General features: G+C 32.3%; 1 protein-coding gene across 1 annotated transcript in view; it reads left to right on the forward strand.

Moving 5' to 3' along the window:
• Nucleotides 1–18,028, forward strand: part of VTA1 (vesicle trafficking 1) — a 76,587-nt gene extending 58,559 nt beyond the window's left edge. Inside the window, exons 6-8 of the mRNA XM_081295383.1 lie at nucleotides 166–345; nucleotides 6,573–6,653; nucleotides 17,398–18,028. Of these exons, the coding sequence (XP_081151509.1) occupies nucleotides 166–345; nucleotides 6,573–6,653; nucleotides 17,398–17,543 (407 nt within the window). The 3' untranslated portion in view covers nucleotides 17,544–18,028. The remainder of the gene's footprint in view (nucleotides 1–165; nucleotides 346–6,572; nucleotides 6,654–17,397) is intronic.
• Nucleotides 18,029–21,831: the final 3,803 nt, after the last annotated feature.

Below are 21,831 nucleotides of genomic sequence, written 5' to 3' on the forward strand. Positions count from 1 at the left end.
AGAAATTGCAGTAATTATTTCAAGAGAAAGAGCCTACTTATCAATTGCCTTAAATAGAATTGCATATGAAGATTCCTTTTATCTTGTGTGTATAGTAAAATAAGAATATTCAGCATTTGTATTTCAAACTGCCTACTTTAATACGGTATATGTGTTACATAATAGATGTTGAGGAAAATGAAGATGCTGGAGCATCCTCCCTGCCCACACAGCCGTCTCAGCCATCATCATCATCATCTTATGACCCATCATCCAGCATGCCTTCAGGCGGCTATACTGGAATACAGATTCCTCCAGGTGCACATGCTCCAGCAAATACTCCAGCAGAAGTGCCTCACAGCACAGGTAGGAAATCAGAACTCAGCTTTCGAATTCTCCTTTCAGAAAGAAGAACTGCATTTATCATATTTGAACCTCATACTGATAGTCATAAACTCTGTGATACTTCAGTTTTATGTGATCTCATAAAAATTATTTTCATAATTTTGATGTTTTATAATCTACTTTTTTGAGCAATGACAAATATTTCTATGTGTGGATTACTATTAACTTTATATTTTATTAATAAGAGTAGTTTCTGTACTTTTTGTGAGTATTGCTGTTTTTCTAGACTCCCTTTTTTTTCTCTTCCACCACTGTTTAAGAATAGCACTGAAAAGAGTGGGGATTCTTGTAGGAGATATCAGGGTCACACTGTGATGGCAAGATTAGGACCTTGCTTCTACCCTCTATATGGAAATTATCAATGATTGGGAGCAGTGAAATCATAGCTGAAAGAAGGGAGTTCAGGTTACTTTTTTTTTTAAATATTATAAATGTGTGACCTTAAAATAGAGCAGGAGAGCTATATATGATCTTTGAATAGATCAGTATTCTGTGGGTGTTTTTATGAAAATACTGATATCCAGCATTGGGTCAGTATCAGTGAAGACACTTTCACAAAACTGAATATACATTCCAGTTTACTTGTGTTGTTGACAAGTACTATTCTTAATCGCAAATTAAAAACTATGTGTGTTCTTACTTAATTCTTACATTCAATTTTGATTTTTTTCCAAGAATTATCCTTAATTTTTTTCATTTGTCTCAGCCTCAATAATCTATGGTATGACACTATATAACATTTACAGGATATTTAATAAAATGGGTTAGCCTTCTTTTTTAATATTTTTTTATTGTTGATGGACCTTTGTTTTTATTTATTAATATGTGGTGCTCAGAATCGAACCCCATGCCTCACACATGCTAGGGAAGAGCTCTACCACTAAGCTACAGTCCCACATTTTCACTTCATAGAGTTAGTTTTCAGCCCCATTTTATCCAGCTCATTCAGGTGATTTTGCACAAATTGAATAACATTTAAAAGTTTTTCATCTTAACAGTTGTAGAAGCAATTACAGTAAATATTTTCCTTCCTATTTTAAAATTTTCAGCCTTATATTTTCTACAGATATTGCTGACTTTTTGTCTTTAAATTGATTAATGAAATTGATCATCATATCCCTGATCTCTTTGTGTCAGCATTTGGCATATTTTACCCTGACTTCCGTGTTTATTGGTCTGCATGATGACATTAATAAAATCATTTGAATTTATTTTGTAAGTAAAATTTTATGGAACTTTGTTTTAAATATTTTATTATCTTGTAGAAACATTCAGTATTCCCAATGTAGGATAATTAAGCAAAACCAGTTACTTCAATGTAGCCTTTTGTGAATACTTTTGAAAGGTACTTCAAAATTAAACACTAATTAAGAGTCCCAAACAAGCTTTCTTATAGAGGAATGTGGTGCATTTTTGTGTCAAATGGTATTTGTTATTAATTTCTACCCCTTCCTAAACCACCAACTCAACAATTTTTCAGCTTCCCTCAACCTAGGTTTTTCTTCTTTCTACAGTGAAATTAATACTTATTTCTCATGGGTATTTTAATTATTAAAAGGGGAAAAAGTATAAAAAATTGACTACTATTAAGCCTAACACAAAACTCAGCAATCAGCAAACTGGCTTTCTTTCCTTCTTTTTTTCCCCCTTTCCTTCCTATTTCTTTGCCAAAGACACAGGGCATTTAATGCTAAATTAATGAAAATTAGAAATAATTTTATGAATCAAAAGAAGCGTCATATTTGGGGGGGGGATATTAAACTTACAAAAAGATTATCCAAGGGATATTGTTTTAGACAATATATCTTAGGGCAGAACTATAGTAAAGTCACATATGTATATGGTGTACTTACAGATTTACTCAATGTGAAAGAAAGAACATACTGTTAGTAGAAGGTCTATATTAAGTTGCTTTATATGTAATTGCTAGTCTTATGCAACAAAAATGACAAAATATTGGTAGTTTCATGTGATCAAACTAATAGACAATGTCTGTTAGAATATTCATGTTGTAAAGATAGAAAATAGGAGGTGATAATAGGAAATTTTCTAGTGTAGACACTTGAATCTGATCTGATTAACTCCGGCATAAGCTGTTTTTTATTTTGGATTGGTCTTTATGACCTCCCCGGCCCCCCCACCCCCCGCTCTCTCTCTTTCTCTCTTTCTCTCTTTCTCTGTCTTTTGGTCCTCAGTGGACAGAATAAAATTTAAAACCTTTGAATTTTTACAGGATAAAGTTCTATCTTACTTTATAAATTCTTGCAAACTTTGCATTTAAAACAAATCTACAGTCTGGGGTTGTGGCTCAGCAGTAGAGCCCCCGCCTAGCACATGCAAGGCCCTGGGTTCCATCATCAGCCTCATATAAAAATAAATAAAATAAAGGTAGTATGTTCAACTACAATTAAAAAATAAAAATAAAAAATATACCCAGTGACATTAGCGAAATTTGAAGCCAAACCTCTATGACTTTATGATTTTATGACCTCCTTTCTGTGTCCCTTTCTCCAAAGAATTAAAATACTGTCAAATCCAAACCTACTTTGAGATATGGAACTCTCCTCCTAGTCCCCAGATATTTTTTTTCTATTATACTTGAAACATTTTAAAAATCAGTTTATAGTTGTCTAATAAAAAAACAGAATAACATTTTTAGTTTATAAATATAGCAGATGTTTCCCCTCTTTTTCACTTTAAGGGTGATTTACTTTCTCTCATATAAAGGTCCAGGATGCACTTTTATCAAAGGGAAATCCTTAAGATAGCTGAAAAGAATAGTGTGTACTAATTTACAATATTTAGTTCTTCCACAAAAAAGCAAAGGGGGTGTAAAGAGGACATGGATAGTGATTGTTTAAAAAGCTAAGTGTTTGCCTTTTTTGCTTTAACCACTCACAAACATCACATTGTAGGAGACTGTAAACTCCTTTTTTTCCTCTTTCTTGAAGCATATGCATCTTACAGTCTATAAATACTATAGAAGCTCTTGGTAGAATATGTAATTAGATGAATTAATAGAACATGTTTTAATCAATGCTAAGCTTTTCATTGAAAGTGTAGCTCACCTTATACATAGAAAAGTTGAACTATGTTGTGGTAGTCCTGGTGTCAAAAGTACTGAGTTTGTTTTCTGTGAGGCTTTGATGTGTTTTTGGTATTCTAGCCTGCCCATTTCTCTCAGTTCTATTTTCATGATTACACTGAGGTTTAACTTAATCTAGTCTTCCTATTTTCTTACCTTTTGTTCCTCATAGGCTAACTTTTTTTCTTCTCTCTGCCTCTCTGAATTCCTTTTTTGGGGTTTTATTTAGTTAGAATTTTTGGATCATCTTATCTAATTTTCTAACCAACAGCCATGCCTCCCTTTTCAGATCCCCACACTGCTTTGTCAGTAAAGCAATTTAGTGCATACCTACAAATCTTGCAATATTTAATATGTATTGATCCCATCTAATATGCTATATAACTATCTACTTAAAAGTTAATCAGAAGTTACTTCACAGCAGTTCTTTTTTATTAAATTGTTGAATAGAGGAAATCTCCAACCCAATTCTGCTTTCCCCAGGACTGCTGTAGGGTCACATCACTCCAACATATTGCAATCTAGAGTGCTACAACCGTGTGGCAAATTGTCACATGAGACCTGTCCAAATCAAGAAAGAAGGAGAAATAACTAGATTTGAGCATCTCATTAAATAAACAAACAGCATAAACAAAAAAGCATTTTAATAACTACACGGGTATTTATAAGCTTTGTTGAGCCAGTTACTCTAGGCCCAGTGGTAACATGCTCATGATTGCTGCCAAGAGGACAAGCCTGGCCTCTATGCTTCAAGATGAACAAGAAGTAGCATCTTTGTGCTGTCTGAGGCATGTTAAGGGGTCTGTGTTGTCAGTTCAAATCTTAGTTGAATGACATTATTTCATAACATGCAGACTGTTTAATATTGCTCAAATGAAATTTTACTATATAACTAAAAATTTTCTCCCTCTGAGTTCTGTTTTGTTCTTAATAGTGCCTTTTTACTTGATCACATAGAAGTTACACAAATAAGTTAAAAGGTTAGAGCAGGAGCCCAACAAAATTATATACCTTTTCCAAAAAGCAGTTGGAGAATTTTAATTTAAGAACAAATACAAATTATTTAGCCAAAAATGGTATTGACATATAGACTGTCTTTTTTAAAAGATGTATATGAAAAATATATACTATTATCTACACACATTTTTTGAGTATAGCTGCATCAGAGCACTGGACTTGACTAATCTTTGAAGATTCTTAGATCCTACATTCTAACCTATCTTAATATCATATATTTACATGAGTTTTATAAGAATATTCACCATAGCATTATCTGTAGTAACAAACATTGGAAACAAGTTGAATGTCAGTAAAGAATTACTTTATAAATTATGGTCCATTCATAGAATGGAGCACTTATGTAGCCATTAAAAAAGAACAGAGAAGAGGGCTGGGGGTATAGATCAGTGGTAGAGCACTTACCTAGCATGTGTGAGGCACTGGGTTCCATCCTCAGCACCACATAAAAATAAATAAATAAAATAAAGGTATTGTGTTCATCTACAACTAAAAATATTAAAAAGAAAAAAGAACCAGGAAGATTTACTTACTACTAAGCCATATTAAGGAGAAAATTCAAGGATAGATATAGTAAGCACAACATACTGCCATTTGCAAAATGTCTTGATAGAGAAAGGAGTGTGTTTAGAGGTTTTTTATTTAGGCAGGAACACATATTTCTTAATAAAGAATAACAAAAGTATATGTATTGATAGGTTAGGCTAAATATGAAAAGATGCCCTCAAAACTAGTAATAGCCCTAATGTGTCTAGGAGTAGAAATGAGAGGTAGGTTTTAACACATATATTTTTTGTACTATTTAAAAATTTTACTTGGCCTTTTGTCAATACCCCTTTGCATTTAAAAAGTTTTTATTAGCCCAGTTTTCAGTTAAAAAGTCAGACTTTTATGATGTTTAATCCTTCCAAAGTCTAAGAAATGTCGCTAATTTGCCCTAAAACAAAATAAGCAAAGTAAAATAGTCTGTATTTAAATTATTTTTCCCAATAGATTAGAATAAGAAGATCCTTCATAGTCAAAACATACCAGGAAGAACTTGAACCAGCCTTTATGAAACCAGCGTTCTAGAAAACATGTATTTGTATTCCTAGAAACTTTTCTCTTTATCTCCTGCTTTTCCTTTGTTACCCTTTCCTTATCCCAGTATTTTTACCACTTTACCCTTACTACCAATTTCTCACTTCACTTTAATCTATCTAAATGTAACCTATTTCAGTTTGAAACAAATGAATCTTATTTTGAGAGATTAGTTGACTTCATTGATTTGGAGTAATGAATGAACTTTTCTTCGTTTGCTTTTTTCTGCTGATTGAATCATTTAAGTCTTTTTTTTTTTTTTTTTCCTTTTTTGGGAATTTCAACACTGAGTTAATTTTTTAGGTAAATAATAATCTACAATTCTAATATATATTTTAGGCTTAGAACTAGTAATTCATTGAATGTGACAATTTTGACAGGTTCTAAAAGGAAGACAAAATTATTTGATCTATAAAAATACTATCTTAAAAATGGGTTAACTGGGCCTAGGGTTGTGGCTCAGTGGTAGAGTGCTAGCCTAGCATGTGAAGGGCCCTGGGTTAGATCCTCAGCACCACATAAAAATAAATAAGTAAAATAAAGGTATTGTGTTCAACTACAACTAAAATTAAATATTTGAAAAAAAATGTTAACTGGACAATTTGAAGTGTATAATTTGTAGTTTCATGTAGAGTGATGAATTGGGACTCATGTGAAGTTAAACCAGTCATAATTATGTCACACCTTGTCTCCAAACTATTTAATTGGCTAAGAAATTAAAAGATAGGAAGGGAGTCTATGATAAGCTTCAATTGATAAGCAAGTTGAAGAGTCACACATGACAAACAAAATATACATTAGGAAATATATGGCCAATACATGCAAGTAAACTGAGTTTTCCTGCATATTTTCTCTACTAGCCTCTAACCTCAAATAAGCACAAAAGTTTTAAGAAAATATTTAAATGAAGTAATATAATTCTTCCATTATCTTCTAGTTTTTTTGTCTAACATTTAATTTAAGAGCTGTAACCCTTTATACCTATTTGTAATTTTCTGATTTGCAGGTGTAACGAGTAATACTATCCAACCTACTCCACAGACTATTCCAGCCATTGATCCTGCACTGTTTAGTACAATTTCCCAGGGTGAGTCAGCTGTTTTCTGAGCTATGTTGTCTTTCCCATTTTGGGGTGTTATTTTGTAATATTACCTTTCGAGTACCATATATTTAAGTGTTTATATTTAAATTCAAACATCAAGATAATTCAAAACAAATATCTTTGCGGTTTCTCACAAGAACCAAGATTGTTTCATATTATTAAAAATACCCAACTCCCAAGGTGTTCCCTTTCATTGAAGTTCTTTTTTCTTTCACACACTACTAGGTATAGTGGCAGAAACATCTAGACAAAGCTACCATAGAAGTTTATGCTAAATTAGTTTGGTTTAAGATTACTATGTATTGTGGTTATGTTCTTTATTATCTACCCTGAGTTTTTAGATTATCTGAAAAGAATGGAGATTACTATTGTTGAAAACAGAAATCTTTGAGGTTAATTATTTTGGTTGATATTTTGGTTGGTTGGTTGGTTGGTTCAAGGCTGGGTGATTGGTTTGTTGATTATAATCTTTCCTGCTTTTCTGACTCTCCCCATTTTTTATCTCAAGTCATATTTTGAGTTTATGTTGGACTTTCTCATTCCAAGTTTATTTTCTTCATGTGTCTGATGAGATTTAGTCTTGTTCTATCTAGAATGGAGATCTTGATAGATTTTTTTAAGAAAATGTTTCGTTTTTCTCTGACTTTATGTATGTAGATATAGTTTGCGACTTTTATTTTTATGTGCTCCCTATATGAGTTGGAACTGGCCATTGTGCCTACATGTCTTTCAGTCATTGAGGGAGGAGAGTCTATTTTTATAGACCTATATACCTATGTTTATACGGTGATCTTGTTGTCCAGTATTATGAACTTTCTTGTTTACTATACGTTTAGATGTAGTATATTGTTTACTTACGTTTAAATGTATGAGTTATGTTAAATGTATTCTACTTGTTCCAGTTTTTTTCAAAAGCAAATGAATTATGGGAATTAAAATTAAGAGCTACAGTAAATTTAAATCCTGGAAGTCCTTGTTTTAAGAGCATTTATGTTTCTTAAAAGAATGACAGTGTTTGGGTAAAAGGAATAGATTAGGAAGCTGTCAAAAACTGGCACATTACTCAGGAGCATAGTGGAAGATATATACTTGTTAACAGACAGAAAATAACCTACCCAATTAATACTATATGCCTCTTGTTAGTCTTGGTGTCCAGGTTTCTTTCTATAGTCCCACCACTTTTTAAATCTAAAGTGTGATATGAAAATAGTAGAAAGAAAAATATACAAATAAATCAGTGAAACAGAATAGCTAAAATGGAAATCAAGTAGCATAGTGTGGACATTAAACTAATGGAAAAGATAGTATTTTATCATTGTGACAAGAATATCTATTGTAAAGCAACATTAAAACAATGGGCTACCTGTCTCATAATTCTTGTGTCTCGTTTAGTTATGACTAACAGGTTTGAAAGATGAAAAGTAACAAATTTCATACAAGAAAAGATCCACTTTCAACCATTATATTATTAAAATGCAGTTAATAGACCAGGAGAAAATATATAATTCTTAAATAATAAATAATGTCCAGAACATATGTAAAACATTCCTACAAATGAGTAAGTCAAACTTAATAGAAAAAAAAATGAGTGAAAATATAAACACGTACTACAAATGTACAATAAATTCATGAAAGATGCAGGACCTTACTAATTTAATTGAGGTGAGTTCAGTTCTTTATCAATCGATGCAAAGATACTTTAAAAGAATGATAATCAACAGTGTTAATGAAGGTATGAAGAATGACTCCTGCATCATATTGGTGGAAGTATAAATTGGTATTCAGTAGCATATTTCACTATCAAAATTGCAAATGCATAAACCTTTTTATTCAGCTATTTCACTTGTAGGAATGTTTCATTAGGAAATACTCAGACATGGGCACATGTATTTATGAAAATATTTATTACTGCATTGTTTGTAGTAATAATAAAAATGATTCTAAATGCTCATTAACAGAAAAATAGTTAAATTAATTTTGGTCTATCTCTACTGCATAATACTGTACATTTATTAAAAAGGGGGTTAGGGCTTGGGGAAGTAGCAACTGTCCTGTGGGGGAAAAAAAAAAAGATTGTCCAGATATACCAAGTGACTAATAAAGGCAAATTGCAGAACATTATATATAATATGACCCTGTTTAGGAAAAAAAGAAAACAAAAAGGTATCTTCCTATGTATACAATCTGTAGAATATACAAAGAATGGTGATTTCAGATAAATTAGAGTCTAGACAAATTAAACATACCTTATAATTTTTTTAAATTATAAATCATAAAGTTTCTGCTCTCAGACTTCACTGGAATTAAACTAGAAATCAATAATAGAATGATAGCTACAAAAAATCTCAAATACTTTGAGATTCAGAAACATACTTCAGAATAACACAAGTCAAAGGCAAAATGCAAAGAGAAATTTGAAAATACAACATATCAAAATTTGGGGAACCCTGAAAAGAGAGTACTTAGAAGGAATGCATATACTAGAAAAGAAGAAGCTAAAAATCAGTCATCTAAGATTCTACCTTAGTTTATTAGAAAAAGAGTAAATCCAAAGTAAGCAGAAGAAAACAAATAATAAACACTATAACAAGAAAGCATTTCCATTTATAATGACTCCCTCCCCCAAAAAGCAAATACCCCTCAGATTTAAACAAAGTGAAAAACCTCTACAATGAAAATTATGAAACATTGATGAATACATACCAAAAATAGAGAAGCTCCTATGTTTATGGATTGAAAAATTAGTGTTGTTTTTAATGCCCATAACTACTCAAAGTGATTTACAGATTCATTGTAATCCTTATCAAAATAGCAATGATATTCTTCACAGAACTAGAAAAAAAATGTATCCTAAAATTTATATGGAAGCACAAAAGAGCCCATATAGCCCAAGCAATCTTGAACAAAAAATAAGCTGGAAGCATTACATTATCCAATTTCAAGAGATAATCCAAAGCCAAGTATCTGTAACAGTATGGTACCGGCATAAAAAACAGAAATAAAGATCAGTGGAACAGAATAGAGATTCCAGAATTAAATTCATGCATCTGCAGCCAATTGATTCTCAACAAAGTTTCCAAAAACGTACATTGGAGAAAGGACAACCTGCCTCTTCAATAAGTGGTGAGGGAAAACTAGATAGCCACATAACAGATTGAAACTTGACCCCATCTCTCACTCTGTACGAAAATAACTCAAAATGGATCAAAGACCTTAGTGTTAGATGTGCAACTCTGATGACACTACTAGAAGAAAATATAGACATGCTTCAAGACATTTTAATAGACAATGAGTTTTTCGGGACTCAAAAAAAAAAAAAAGAAAAAATTGACAAATGAAATCCCATCAAACTAAAAAAGCTTCTGTACAGCAAAAAAAATGGTTGATGGAGTCAAGAAAAAACCTAGAGAATGGGAGAAAATGTTTTTTTTAATTCATTCAAAAAATGTATTAATAGCCAAAATATATAAGGAACTCAAAAAAGGTAATTCTATTAAGAAGTGAACAAAGGATCTGAACAAACACTGCTCATAAGAAAAAATACAAATGGCCAACATATATGGAAAAATGCTCAGTATCATTAGCCGTCAGGGAAATGCACATTAAAACTACAATGAGGTATCATCTCACCACAGATAGAATGACTTTTATTAAAAAATAAATAATAATAATAAATGTTGTCAAGGATATGGAGAGAAAGGAACTTTTACTCACTGTTGATAGGAATGTAAAATAGTAGAGCTGTTATGAAGAACCCCTAGTATGAGGGTTCCTTAAAACACTAAAATAGATAATACCAGGTGATATAACTTCCATTTCTGTGATATATAGTTTAAGGCAAGGAAGTCAGCATACCAAAGACATACCTCAGTGTATAATAGAGCACTGTTTATTGCCTCACGGTCTACAATAGCTAAAATATGAATCAGCCTAGGCGCCCATCAGTAGATGAATGGCTAAGGAAAATGTTATTTATATATATACATACATATATATATATATATATATGTATATATATATCTCACACAATTGGGAATTATTTAACCAGAAATCAGCCAAAATGAAATCCTATTATTTGTAACAAAATGAATGAAACCTGGAGGGATGGGGGTGTATTATGTTAAATGAATAAGCCAGGCCACAAAGAAGCATCTTCTCTCCCATAAGTGAACATTAAATTCAAAACCTCAACATAGAATAGTGATTACTAGAGACTGGGAGTAGGGTGGACAAAGGGAGGTTGGATTTGGCCATTACCTACCATATGTTTTGAAATATCACACCGAGTTCCATTAATATGTACAGTTAGTACTTGGTAATCAAAAATTAGAGAAACTGATGAAACTGGGAATAGAGTCTCAGTAAAGAAAATGTACAACCAAGAGCTAATTCTTTGGGGAAAAATCAGTAAAATTAATAAGCCTCTAAAGAGAGGCAAAAAGAAAAGACACAAACTATTCATGCCACAAGTGAAAGAAAAGACATTATTACAGATCCTGTGGACATTAAAAGGATAATAAAGAAATACTCCAAACAACTCAATGACCACAAATTTGATGTCCTACATGAAATGAACCAAATCTTTGAAATAAACTAACTGACCAAGCTCACATAAGAAGAAATAATCTGAATAGGTTTATACCTATAAAGAAACTGAATTAATAATTAATAACCTTCCAAAATAGAAAGTACCAGGTACAGATGGAACTCACTAATAAGTTCCATAAAACGTTTAAGAAAGAAAGTATACCATTTGGTATGATCTCTTTTAGAGGAGAGAAGTAAAGGAATACTTCCTAACTCATTCTGAAACCAACATTATCCTGATAACCAAATCTAGATAAAGACATTACAAGAAAACGAAACTGTAGACCAATATCTATGCAGAAAACCTCAATAGTGTGTCATCTTGTTGAATCCAACAATATCAAAAAAGGTTATAAACCACAACCAAGTGGGATTTATTCTAAGTATATGAGACTAATTGAGCATTTTAAGAGCAGTCAATATACTCTAGCACATTAATAGGCTAAAGAAGAAAAGTCACATGATCATATCAGTAAGTGTAGAAAAAGCATTTGACAAAATATCATACCCATTCATGAATGAAAAATGAGTAAATTAGGAATAAAGGGGACTTTCCTCAACTAGATTAAGAATATTTTCAAAAATCCTACAGTTAACATCATACTCAATGACGAGAAACTAAAAACTCTATGACCGTCACTAAGGAGGAAAGAATATCCCCTCTCACCATGGCTATTCAACATCATACTGGAAGCCCTGGCTAAAACCATTAGAAAAAAAGGAAATTAAAGATACAGAATGGAAGAAAAATTTTGCCATATACTCTGCCTACAAGAGATTAATAACCAGAATATATAAAGAACTCAAAAAACTTAACACTAAAAAAACTTAATAACCCACTCACAAAAGATCCAAAGAGACATTAAACAAAAGAAGAAATATAAATGGTCAACAAATATGAAGAAAAATATCCTTAACAATCAGGGAGATGCAAATCAAAACTACACTGAGATTTTATCTTACCCAGTTAGAATGGCAATCATCAAGCATACAAATAGCAGTAATTCTGGTAAGGATGTAGGGGAAAAAATACACATTCATTGTTGGTGAAACTGCAAATTAGTGCAACTACTTTGCAAAACAGAACCGCAATAGGATCCGGCTATCCCACTCCTTGGTGTTGTAAAGATCTAAAATCAGCATACTTTAGTAATACGTGCATACCAATGCTTATAGCAGCACAATCCATAATAGCAATTTATGGAATCAGCCTAAGTGTTCATCAATTTATCAGTAGACAAATGGATAAATAAAATGTTGTGTGTGTGTGTGTGTCTGCACATATATATACACACAATGAAATTATATTCAGCCATAAATAAGAATGAAATTATGTCATTTGTTTCCTCTTATATGCAGAAGCTAAAACTATGGAGCCATTAAAACAGGGTTGCAGGGCTGGGGATGTGGCTCAAGCGGTAGCGCGCTCGCCTAGCGTGCGTGTGGCCCGGGTTCGATCCTCAGCACCACATACAAACAAAGATGTTGTGTCCGCCGAAAACTAAAAAATAAATATTGAAATTCATTCTTTCTCTCTCTCTCTCTCTCTCTCTCTCTCTCTCTCTCTCTCTCTCTCTCTCTCAAAAAAAAAAAAAAAAAAAACAGGGTTACAGAATATAAGACTTATGGACAGGAGTCAACAATCTTTTTATATACCAGCAAAGAACAAGTGTAATTTGAAATTTAAACATAGTACCGTTGTATTTATGCTTATACAAATACAAATAGTTATACAAGGTACTATGTATATCAACACTGTTAAAAAACAATATTAAGGTATAGATCTAATAAAACATACAAGATTCCTAGAAAACTACAAAACTCTAATGAAAGAAATCAAAATCTAAATAAATGGAGAGATATTACATGTTATTCAGGGATAGGAAGACTCAATGTTCCCAAGATATCAGTTCTTTTTATTGATTCCATGCTATCCCACTCAAAATCCCACAAGTTATTTTGTGCATATCAACAAACTGGCTATAAAATATATCTGGAGAGGCAAAAAAAAAAAAAAAAAAAAAACAGAATAATCAACACAGTATTGAAGGAGAAGAGCAAAGTTGGAGGACTGATCTTACCTGACTTCAAGACATAGTATAAATCTACAGTAGTCATTACAGTGTAGTATTACCAAAAGAAGAGACAGATCAGTGCAGCAGAATAGCACATAGAGTAGTCAGCTATACATCCATCCAGATAGGATTCTGTTCACTGTTAAAAAGAAATAATTTCAGACCTTTGAAAGACATGGAGGAAACTTAAATGCATATTACTAAGTGAAGGAAACCAATCTGAAAAGACTGTTATACTATGTAATTTCCACTCTGACATTCTAGAAAAGGCAAAACTGTGGAGAGTAAAAATATCAATAGTTGGTCAGGGGTTGGAGGAAAGAAGGGAGGGATGAACAGAGTGGGGAACAGAGGAATTTTACAGCAAAAAAGCTATAATGGTGAATGAATGAATACTATCTATAATGATAGATATGTGTCAGTATAATTTGTTTTCACACAAAGAATATTACAGAACAAGAATGAACCCTTCAATGGAAATGTAACTGATGTGACACAGCAATCTGTATACGGGGTAAAAATGGGAGTTCATAACCCACTTGAATCAATCTGTGAAATATGGTATATTAAGAACTATGTAATGTTTTGAACAACCAACAATAAAATATTATAAAAAAAAAAAAAAAAAAGAATGAACCCTTATTAGACTCTTGGTGATGATGTGTCAGTGGAAGTTCATTAGTTGTAAGAAAAGTACCACTACACAGTTGCAGGGTGATGATAATAGAAGAGGTGATGCATGTGTTATGGGAAATCTCTCTACCTTCCTCTCAACTTGACTGTGAGCCTAAAACTCCTCTCTAAGGTTTTTTAAAAATAGAGGTTTTATAATCAAAGTAACTACCATCACCACCAACTCTAGTACTTCCTGTTTCTGCTACATTTGTCTCCTTAGTGCTTAGTACCTTTTAATAAAAATATGTTGTTTTACTGTATTTGTGTATATCAGTATCAAAGTATATTAAATATTTTTGCAATGCATTTGTGGCTGATTCTGGAAAAGAGAACAGAATTGGAATGAAGCACAGTATTTACTTTTTTATTTTTTATTTGTAGATCTCCATATGGCACTAGGATAAGAATAACAACTTCTGAGTCTTTTGAATCTTACTTAAATGATTGTTTAAAAACTTTCCAATTTATGTAGATAGTTATATCTGAAAAGTGTACACAGTGTATGTATATTTTTCCCTACATCCTCTAAGATTAACTGCAGGTCAGATTGTTCCCTTTCAGTCCTCCCTGTCAGAGAATAATAGAGTACACAAGGATGAGATTATCCAAGGCCCTGGACATACCAATTTCAAGAACTATCTAAATATATTAGAAAACTTTTAAAGACCCATTTTGGAAATTTTTAGAATTAATTGTTTTGTCTTCTGTCTTAACATTAGACAAATCAACCTTGGAAATGGATATTTATGTCAGTTGAGCATACAGAGGTTTCTCTTTACACCAAAAAATGTCTTTGATCCAGTGCTGACCCAGGCCGCCTTCACCACTACAGCAAGAATTTGATAGTATAGCTATCTTCTGCATATCATTGTCCTGCCCTCTGTAGGGGAAAAGAAATCTTCTGTAAAGAGGGGTTGTGGCCTGAATGGAACTTAGAAGCACACATTTTAAAAGAGATATAAGTGTTAGACAATATTTCTAATCCTGACATCATTTAAATCTTCATCGTACGTATACTTTCTGTCCTTCCTCCCTGGTTCTTATTATAACTTCTAATAAATTTGAATGGTAGGAAACAACTTGTATTTGGTTACATTAAGTTTATGTTTTGTTTTGAATATAAAATCAGGTAAACTGAAAGTGAACAGTTATTCTCTTCCTGAAATATGTTTCCCTTCTGCTTTCTCTGTTGAGTTTTTAAATAATGAGAATTCATAAGAATCATAATTAGGAAATGGATTTTATTTTTATTCTATTTAAAACTTTAATTTAGGTATTTTGTTATTAATGACTTATTTACTTTATTTTTAAATGAAAGAATGCCTGTTGTGTTAGATAATAGTTAAAGTAAGTTTTTGATAAGGCCTTTTAATTTCTTTAAATTGTTGAAAATAAGTCTGACATCTCTGACTATAAAGCATTTTTATATCTACAGTTAATTATCGTGAAATGATTGTGTTTTATATGAGTTACATAATTTTTATGCATATTTATAAACTTTATACATCTATATTTTTCAGTTAAAATATTTCATGTTTTAAAAATATTTAAATTATTTCATGAAAAATGTAATATTTGTGTTTTGAAATTGTTTATCATTAGTGGATAAGTTTATAAGAACTAAAATAGTAATAGTAACATTTATGCATTTTATCTTTTTAATAAATAAGCAATATGTCAGCAAAACAGTGCTAAAGCTATGCTGTATAAGTAACATTAGTTTGAGCATTAGGGCTTTCTTCCAGCAGGTCCAGTAAATTTTGGACGTAGGCCCTGCATATTTTAAAGGTTGCCCTAAGATGGTAGGATAGAGTATTAAAGCACAAATGGGTAGTGTTAAGTAAGGGAAGCTGTTTATCAAAAGTGCCTTACCTACATGGTGTATACATGCAAGTGACTAAAGTCTCTTAATTATTTTGAAAAAGAATAATTAAGAATCTGATCGGTGTTTTTCAAGAAAAATAAATAATTAAAGTGTGCTTACTAAATTGTAAACAGAACTGAAGGACAGATTTTTTTTTTTTTTTTTTTAAGATTTGATGGGAAACAAATTCCAAGTCCACTAAAATACTAAAAGAATTATGGAGAAAAATAATTTTCATTATAATTAGAATGTGTAATATGTGGTTCACAATAAAAGGACCAAATTTTATGCAATCTTTAATAATAATTCAACAAATACTAGAAGTATAGACAACTTGTTGGTGCTCATTCAGTAAAATTATCGAGCTGAGTACCTGCAGGTACCTGGCACTGAGATAAAAGCTTGAGATACGTTGTGTTAGTACTATTTGAAAATTTTAGAAAGCAATAATTATATTAATCAAAATTTGATATCAGTTTACCTGGCATTGCTACCTCTTTACCTAGGGAATGTCAAGAGTTTCATTTTATGTCTATCTACAGCAAAATTTAAAACAGCTTTAAAAAAATTATTCTGCTTTAAAAAATATAGCCTTATAAACAGAATTGAAATATGTCATCTGCTCTTCATGGTCTTATGACCCCAGCCCTCTCTAATCTATCTGTGGTTTGTATTAGTAATAAAATATTGAAAAGAATGAAGTAAAGTGATCAAAATGCACTTGAGTTTAAGAAAACTAATCAGTACTCCATAGAGTCCTTATTTCAAATGACAAGTTGCTTATTTCAAATGATAAGAAACAATGCAGGCATTTACCCTGTCTTTAGAAATATACATGCAAGTATATTCATATCTTAGATTAATATTTTCCCCAAATTATTTAGTTGGGCTCTATACATATTAATCATATATGTGGAGCTAGAAAACTTACTAGGGATAAATTCTGGAGAAAGAATTTATAATGGTTGTTTTCATGTTTTAATTGTTTATAGTAATGTTAAAAAGTTTTGGAAATCTTAAGAATTTTTCCACAGATGGTACAAAAGCATAAGATATTTTCATGCAAGAAAAAGTTAAGTGACATGTAATTTTTATATAAAGTACATTATTCACCTTTCTATATTGAGGGTTATATTTATATTCTAGCTCAAATGAGGGTTGACTAGTTTAGTCTGGGTGTATTGTTCCATGAAGAGAGAGGCTCAGCAATTCTAGCATGAACACCAAAGCTACTTTTCTTGTTTTGCACAAACTGTAACTTTTGCAGTTAATTTGCTAAAATATAAAGAATTCTAGTTTAATACCTCATGAAGGAAAATCTTCCACAACTATGTTGCCATATCTGTGGTTTGTATTAGTAATAAAATATTGAAAAGAATGAAGTAAAGTGATCAAAATGCACTTGAGTTTAAGAAAACCTTTATGTTTTTATGTAACCTTAAGTATGTTCATTAATTTTGAATGTAAGCACATGCCTAACAGCACTTTCTATAATCTAATAAATATCTTAATTATTATTTTTTTCTAGGGGACGTCCGTCTAACTCCAGAGGACTTTGCTAGAGCTCAGAAATACTGCAAATATGCTGGCAGTGCTTTGCAGTATGAAGATGTAAGCACTGCTGTACAGAATCTCCAGAAGGCTCTCAAGTTACTGACTACAGGCAGAGAATGAAGCCTTTGTACGACAGATCTGTGTATTTTTGGCATAAGGAACTACCAGTCCATTACTTTATCTTCAGCCTATCAGGAGCACACTTTTAAGAAAGACTTCAATTCCATTTAAAATGACAGTGAAATCTGTGTGTGTCTAATTCCTATTGAAGCACTCAGCAACAGCCTCTGCCAGTTTTCATTTATTCCAGTAAACAAGTCTTGAGTTCCTAGGGTCGGTGTTATCAATGTCCCCAAAATGCCCATTGAACTGGTTCATCCTTCCAAAAATGAAAACATACTCTGTAAAATTTTATCGGGAATAAGTTTTCCTAATTTACTTACATTAAGGGTATTTTTTAAGTCTATACTTGGACACACAAACCATATTTCTTTGCTATCAAATTCTAAATTTAACTTAAAGTAAAAAGATTTCCAGATTTCTAGATTAGAGATTGTTTTTGTTCTCTTCAAGGTTAATAAAACAAATATGAACATCTAAAAATATTAGATGAGTCCAAGAGATTATATTAAAAACTCAATTATTTTCATGTTAGATATAAATACGTTAAAAATTTAAGACTTCATGGAAGGAAATGTAAGTTTGAAAAGTAGAATGACTTTTAAAGAATAAAATTGGTTTCCCAAATGCTTCCTCTGATGCATTGAAGTGTAAGGTGAATTGGTGTTTGTTTCTTAGGCAGTTTGACTGCATGTATTAAAAAATGGGGCGGGGGGAAATGTAGCCTGGAAACTTGGTGCTTTAAATTAAGGTTCTCTGCTGTTGTGGGATGGAATCCACAGAGTGTATGGATGGAATGATGCAGAAAATTATAGGACTTTAGGTTCTTGGTTTTAAGTTGATAATTTTGTGAGGAATTATGGACTTACTATGTCACCTCCTACATTTGTGCTATTGAAAAAATAAATACAAGGATTCTTTTAACTAGTTCAACTTATTACAAAGCCAAATGTCTGTTTTGATTTGTGTGGTAGATTCGTTTTTTGGGGGTTTTTTTTTAAGTATTTATATTTAGATACAGGAATATAGATGTTTCTTTAGTAAGAAAAAAAAATTTTAATGAATTTGACAAATTTACCAGAAATTTATCTGGTCAATTTCATTTATGCTACTTGGATCGTAATCTTTTAACTTAGGGGTCAGCAAGCTGTGGCCCCTGGGCTATTCACATTGTTGTGTTAAGAATTTATTGCAATAAAACCATCCTTATTCATTTTTTTGATCTGTGGTTGCTCACCACAACTACAGAGTTTGGAGCCTGCAAACCTAAAATGTTTACTGTCTAGCCCCTTAAGAAAAGGTTTGCCAACATCTAATCTAACTACCCATTTGAAAGAAAATAAATCACTAACTCATAATTATCTGTCGGCTTTTTCCTGTGTAAATGTGATGCTTGCCTTTGTACAGGGTTGGTAGAATAAATATTCAAACTTAATGAACTATTCTAAATAATCACCCAAAAAAGTTCCCCAAAAAACTTACCTCTGGAAAAACGTTCTCGGATTTTTCATAAGATATGTAGACATTTGTAGTCTTAAGCATTTGCATCTGGAAATCCAGTACTCTAGTATAGTTGTGTAGGATATCATTGTAATTAAAAACTGGTCAGGGTGACCTTTTTAAAAGATGTAAACACATTTTAATTCAAACCTTAACAAGTCTGCACTCTACAAGGTCAAACTTGCCCCCTATTTGACACCCTTGTTGGTTCCCAGTGGGGAGAGCACATGGAGAGGAGGAGACATCATGGAAAGCATGAAGTCCACTGAGTAGCCAGATCTTTGGTGCAGCAGAGACCCTTTCTGTAAAATGGAAATGACACCATTAGCCACCTCAGAGTTTTATAATAATAATAATACATGAAGTGCTTAGCACCTGGTAGCATTCCATAAGTGTTTATCATTGTTCATTTTAATGCTATAGTAATGTAATATAAGTTATTAATAATAATTTATTTCCTAAATATCTAGAAATTTCACTTGTCTTTGTGGCCAAAGGCTTACAAATGCTTTCTTGCATGAGGAGACTGACTATATGATGTTTTCTAACTTTGTATTTTTCTTTCTTCATATAAAATCTGATGATAAAATTAGGATATGTTTTCTGATGTTATACTAGAATAAGCAATTTTCATTTGTTCATTCAACATGTATGCACTGAGCAGCTCCTATCTACCTAGTATTGTACCTTGCAAGAAAAATAGCAGAAAACAAAACAAAAAAAAAAAACAATCTCTGCTTCATAGACTTTATACATTCTAATGGGGAGGAAATGGACATATTCAATAGAGGTATACCATATATAGTATTTGACCAGTGGTTCTCAAAGGGTGAGTGTTAGGAATATAATTCTCAGGCCCTGCCTAGTCCTACCCAATCAGAAATCAGGATAGGACCCAGCTTTTTGAGTTTTCAGATACTTTAGCTAATTCCTAAAGTCTGATCGTCCCTAATGTTTGAGGGGGTTACCTCTTCCCAAATCAAGAAGATTGGGAAGCTGGGAGGAGAGATTCCCCAGAGGAAGTAGTTCCCAGTGATGTGGGAACTTGCTAGAAAGTTCTGAGGATGACACTTTAGAAACTTCAATAATGGACAGTGAAAACTAGAGCATAGACCTGGAAGGTATGTCCTACATCCCTATTTCACAGGTGAATAAAGTGAGCCACAGGTAGGATAATCAATCTGCCTGAAGTTACACTGCTAATAGTTATTTCTAAGCTCAGACTGCCTAGTTCAGATTATCAAAAGTATTCATATCCATGTAAGTTAATCACCAGTGAGGTGTTATGAGTGAATCCCACGTTATCAGCATCGTTGGCTGTTCCTTGTATTTGTGGGGAGCAGAGCAGCTAGATTTTTCCATTGTTTGAGCACTAACTTCTAATTGTGGATGCTAGATAGGGAACACAGAGTATGAACTTCAATATAATTGGACCCTTGATGTTTGGAACATACTAGATTATGACCTGAAATCAAAGGGACTGAGTTCAGCAGATAAAAATCAGGACTTAAGTAACTGTTGCAGTAGATCAATGTATAATATTGGAGAGGGTGTCCCACATCACTAGGGAACCCTAAGTTTTTCAGATGTGCTTTTGTGCTTTCTTCTTGTTTTTTAAATAACATTACTGCCTTTCCTAATTAGATAGCGTTCACCTTCAAAAGATCTGATTGGAATATGGACTTCAATACAAAATTAACAATGATGTTTGTTTTTAGTTATTTCCTTGTTCATCTCCCCCAAAAGATGTTAAGCTCTTTAATGGTAAGAGCTATTTATACAAATATATAAAACCTGGTGCATAATAAGTATCCCTAACTAATGGAGTTAATGGGTGAATAGATGAAAGAATTGTACTGAAATTAAAATCTGGGCTGAAAATGTAGCTTAATGGAAGAGCTCTTGCCTCACAGACTCAAGGCACCAGGTTTAACCCCCAGTACTGAAAAAAACATCAAAATCAGTTGTCAATCTGTTATCCAAAATAGCGACCATCAGAATATTGGAATATTACAGTGTCATGTCACCTAACAAGTCTCAATGATGTCTAACTTACATAGTTCTCTATCTTTTGAAATCATGAATTGTAATAGTGAATCAGATGTGCTCAGAACATTCTTAGAATATGTGCTTGTAACATCCTAGACACTATCCGTCCTCTGCTGACAGCCTACATACTCAATGTAACATTATGGCAAAAAATAATAATGTATCCCACCCATTAAAATTATTTAACAAGTACAATTTTGTGTGATAAAAGAAAAAATATCCATACCACATTGGAAACTGAAAATAATTACTGTGTCCAAAAAAATTGTAACCAAAAGATTACTTTTACAGGTGAATAGGCAAATCATTAAAAATTAACAGAAACTGCCATTAAGATCTGAATGTTTGGAGAAGATCAACTCATTTGATTTTCCTCCCTCAATTTATATTTTTTTCTGCTTCCCACAAGTCCATAGACAAGCAATTGAAAAGGTGTGAAGATTGTAAGTCAGAAGCACAGGGTGATGTAGAGTTAGGAAACTGGGGTTCTGGTTCCCTCATCATTGCAATCTGCTCTGTCCATCAAGTAAAGAAAATTAGCCCTACCTATCCTCCTCTGTTAGTTTTCCCAAATATAGCAAAGTCAGCAGAGTTAGATTTCTCACATCCTTTGAAGATCTAAAATTCTTCAACTCTCTGAATAATATTCAAGACATCTGCACACAAAATTTGGGATTAGGTCTGTGGTCCTTGAAACACTTCTCATTTCAACTAGACTCCTTATGTGATATTTTCAAGA

This window comes from Spermophilus citellus (genome assembly GCF_964194105.1).
Source record: "Spermophilus citellus genome assembly, chromosome: 5".
Lineage (NCBI taxonomy): Eukaryota > Metazoa > Chordata > Mammalia > Rodentia > Sciuridae > Spermophilus > Spermophilus citellus.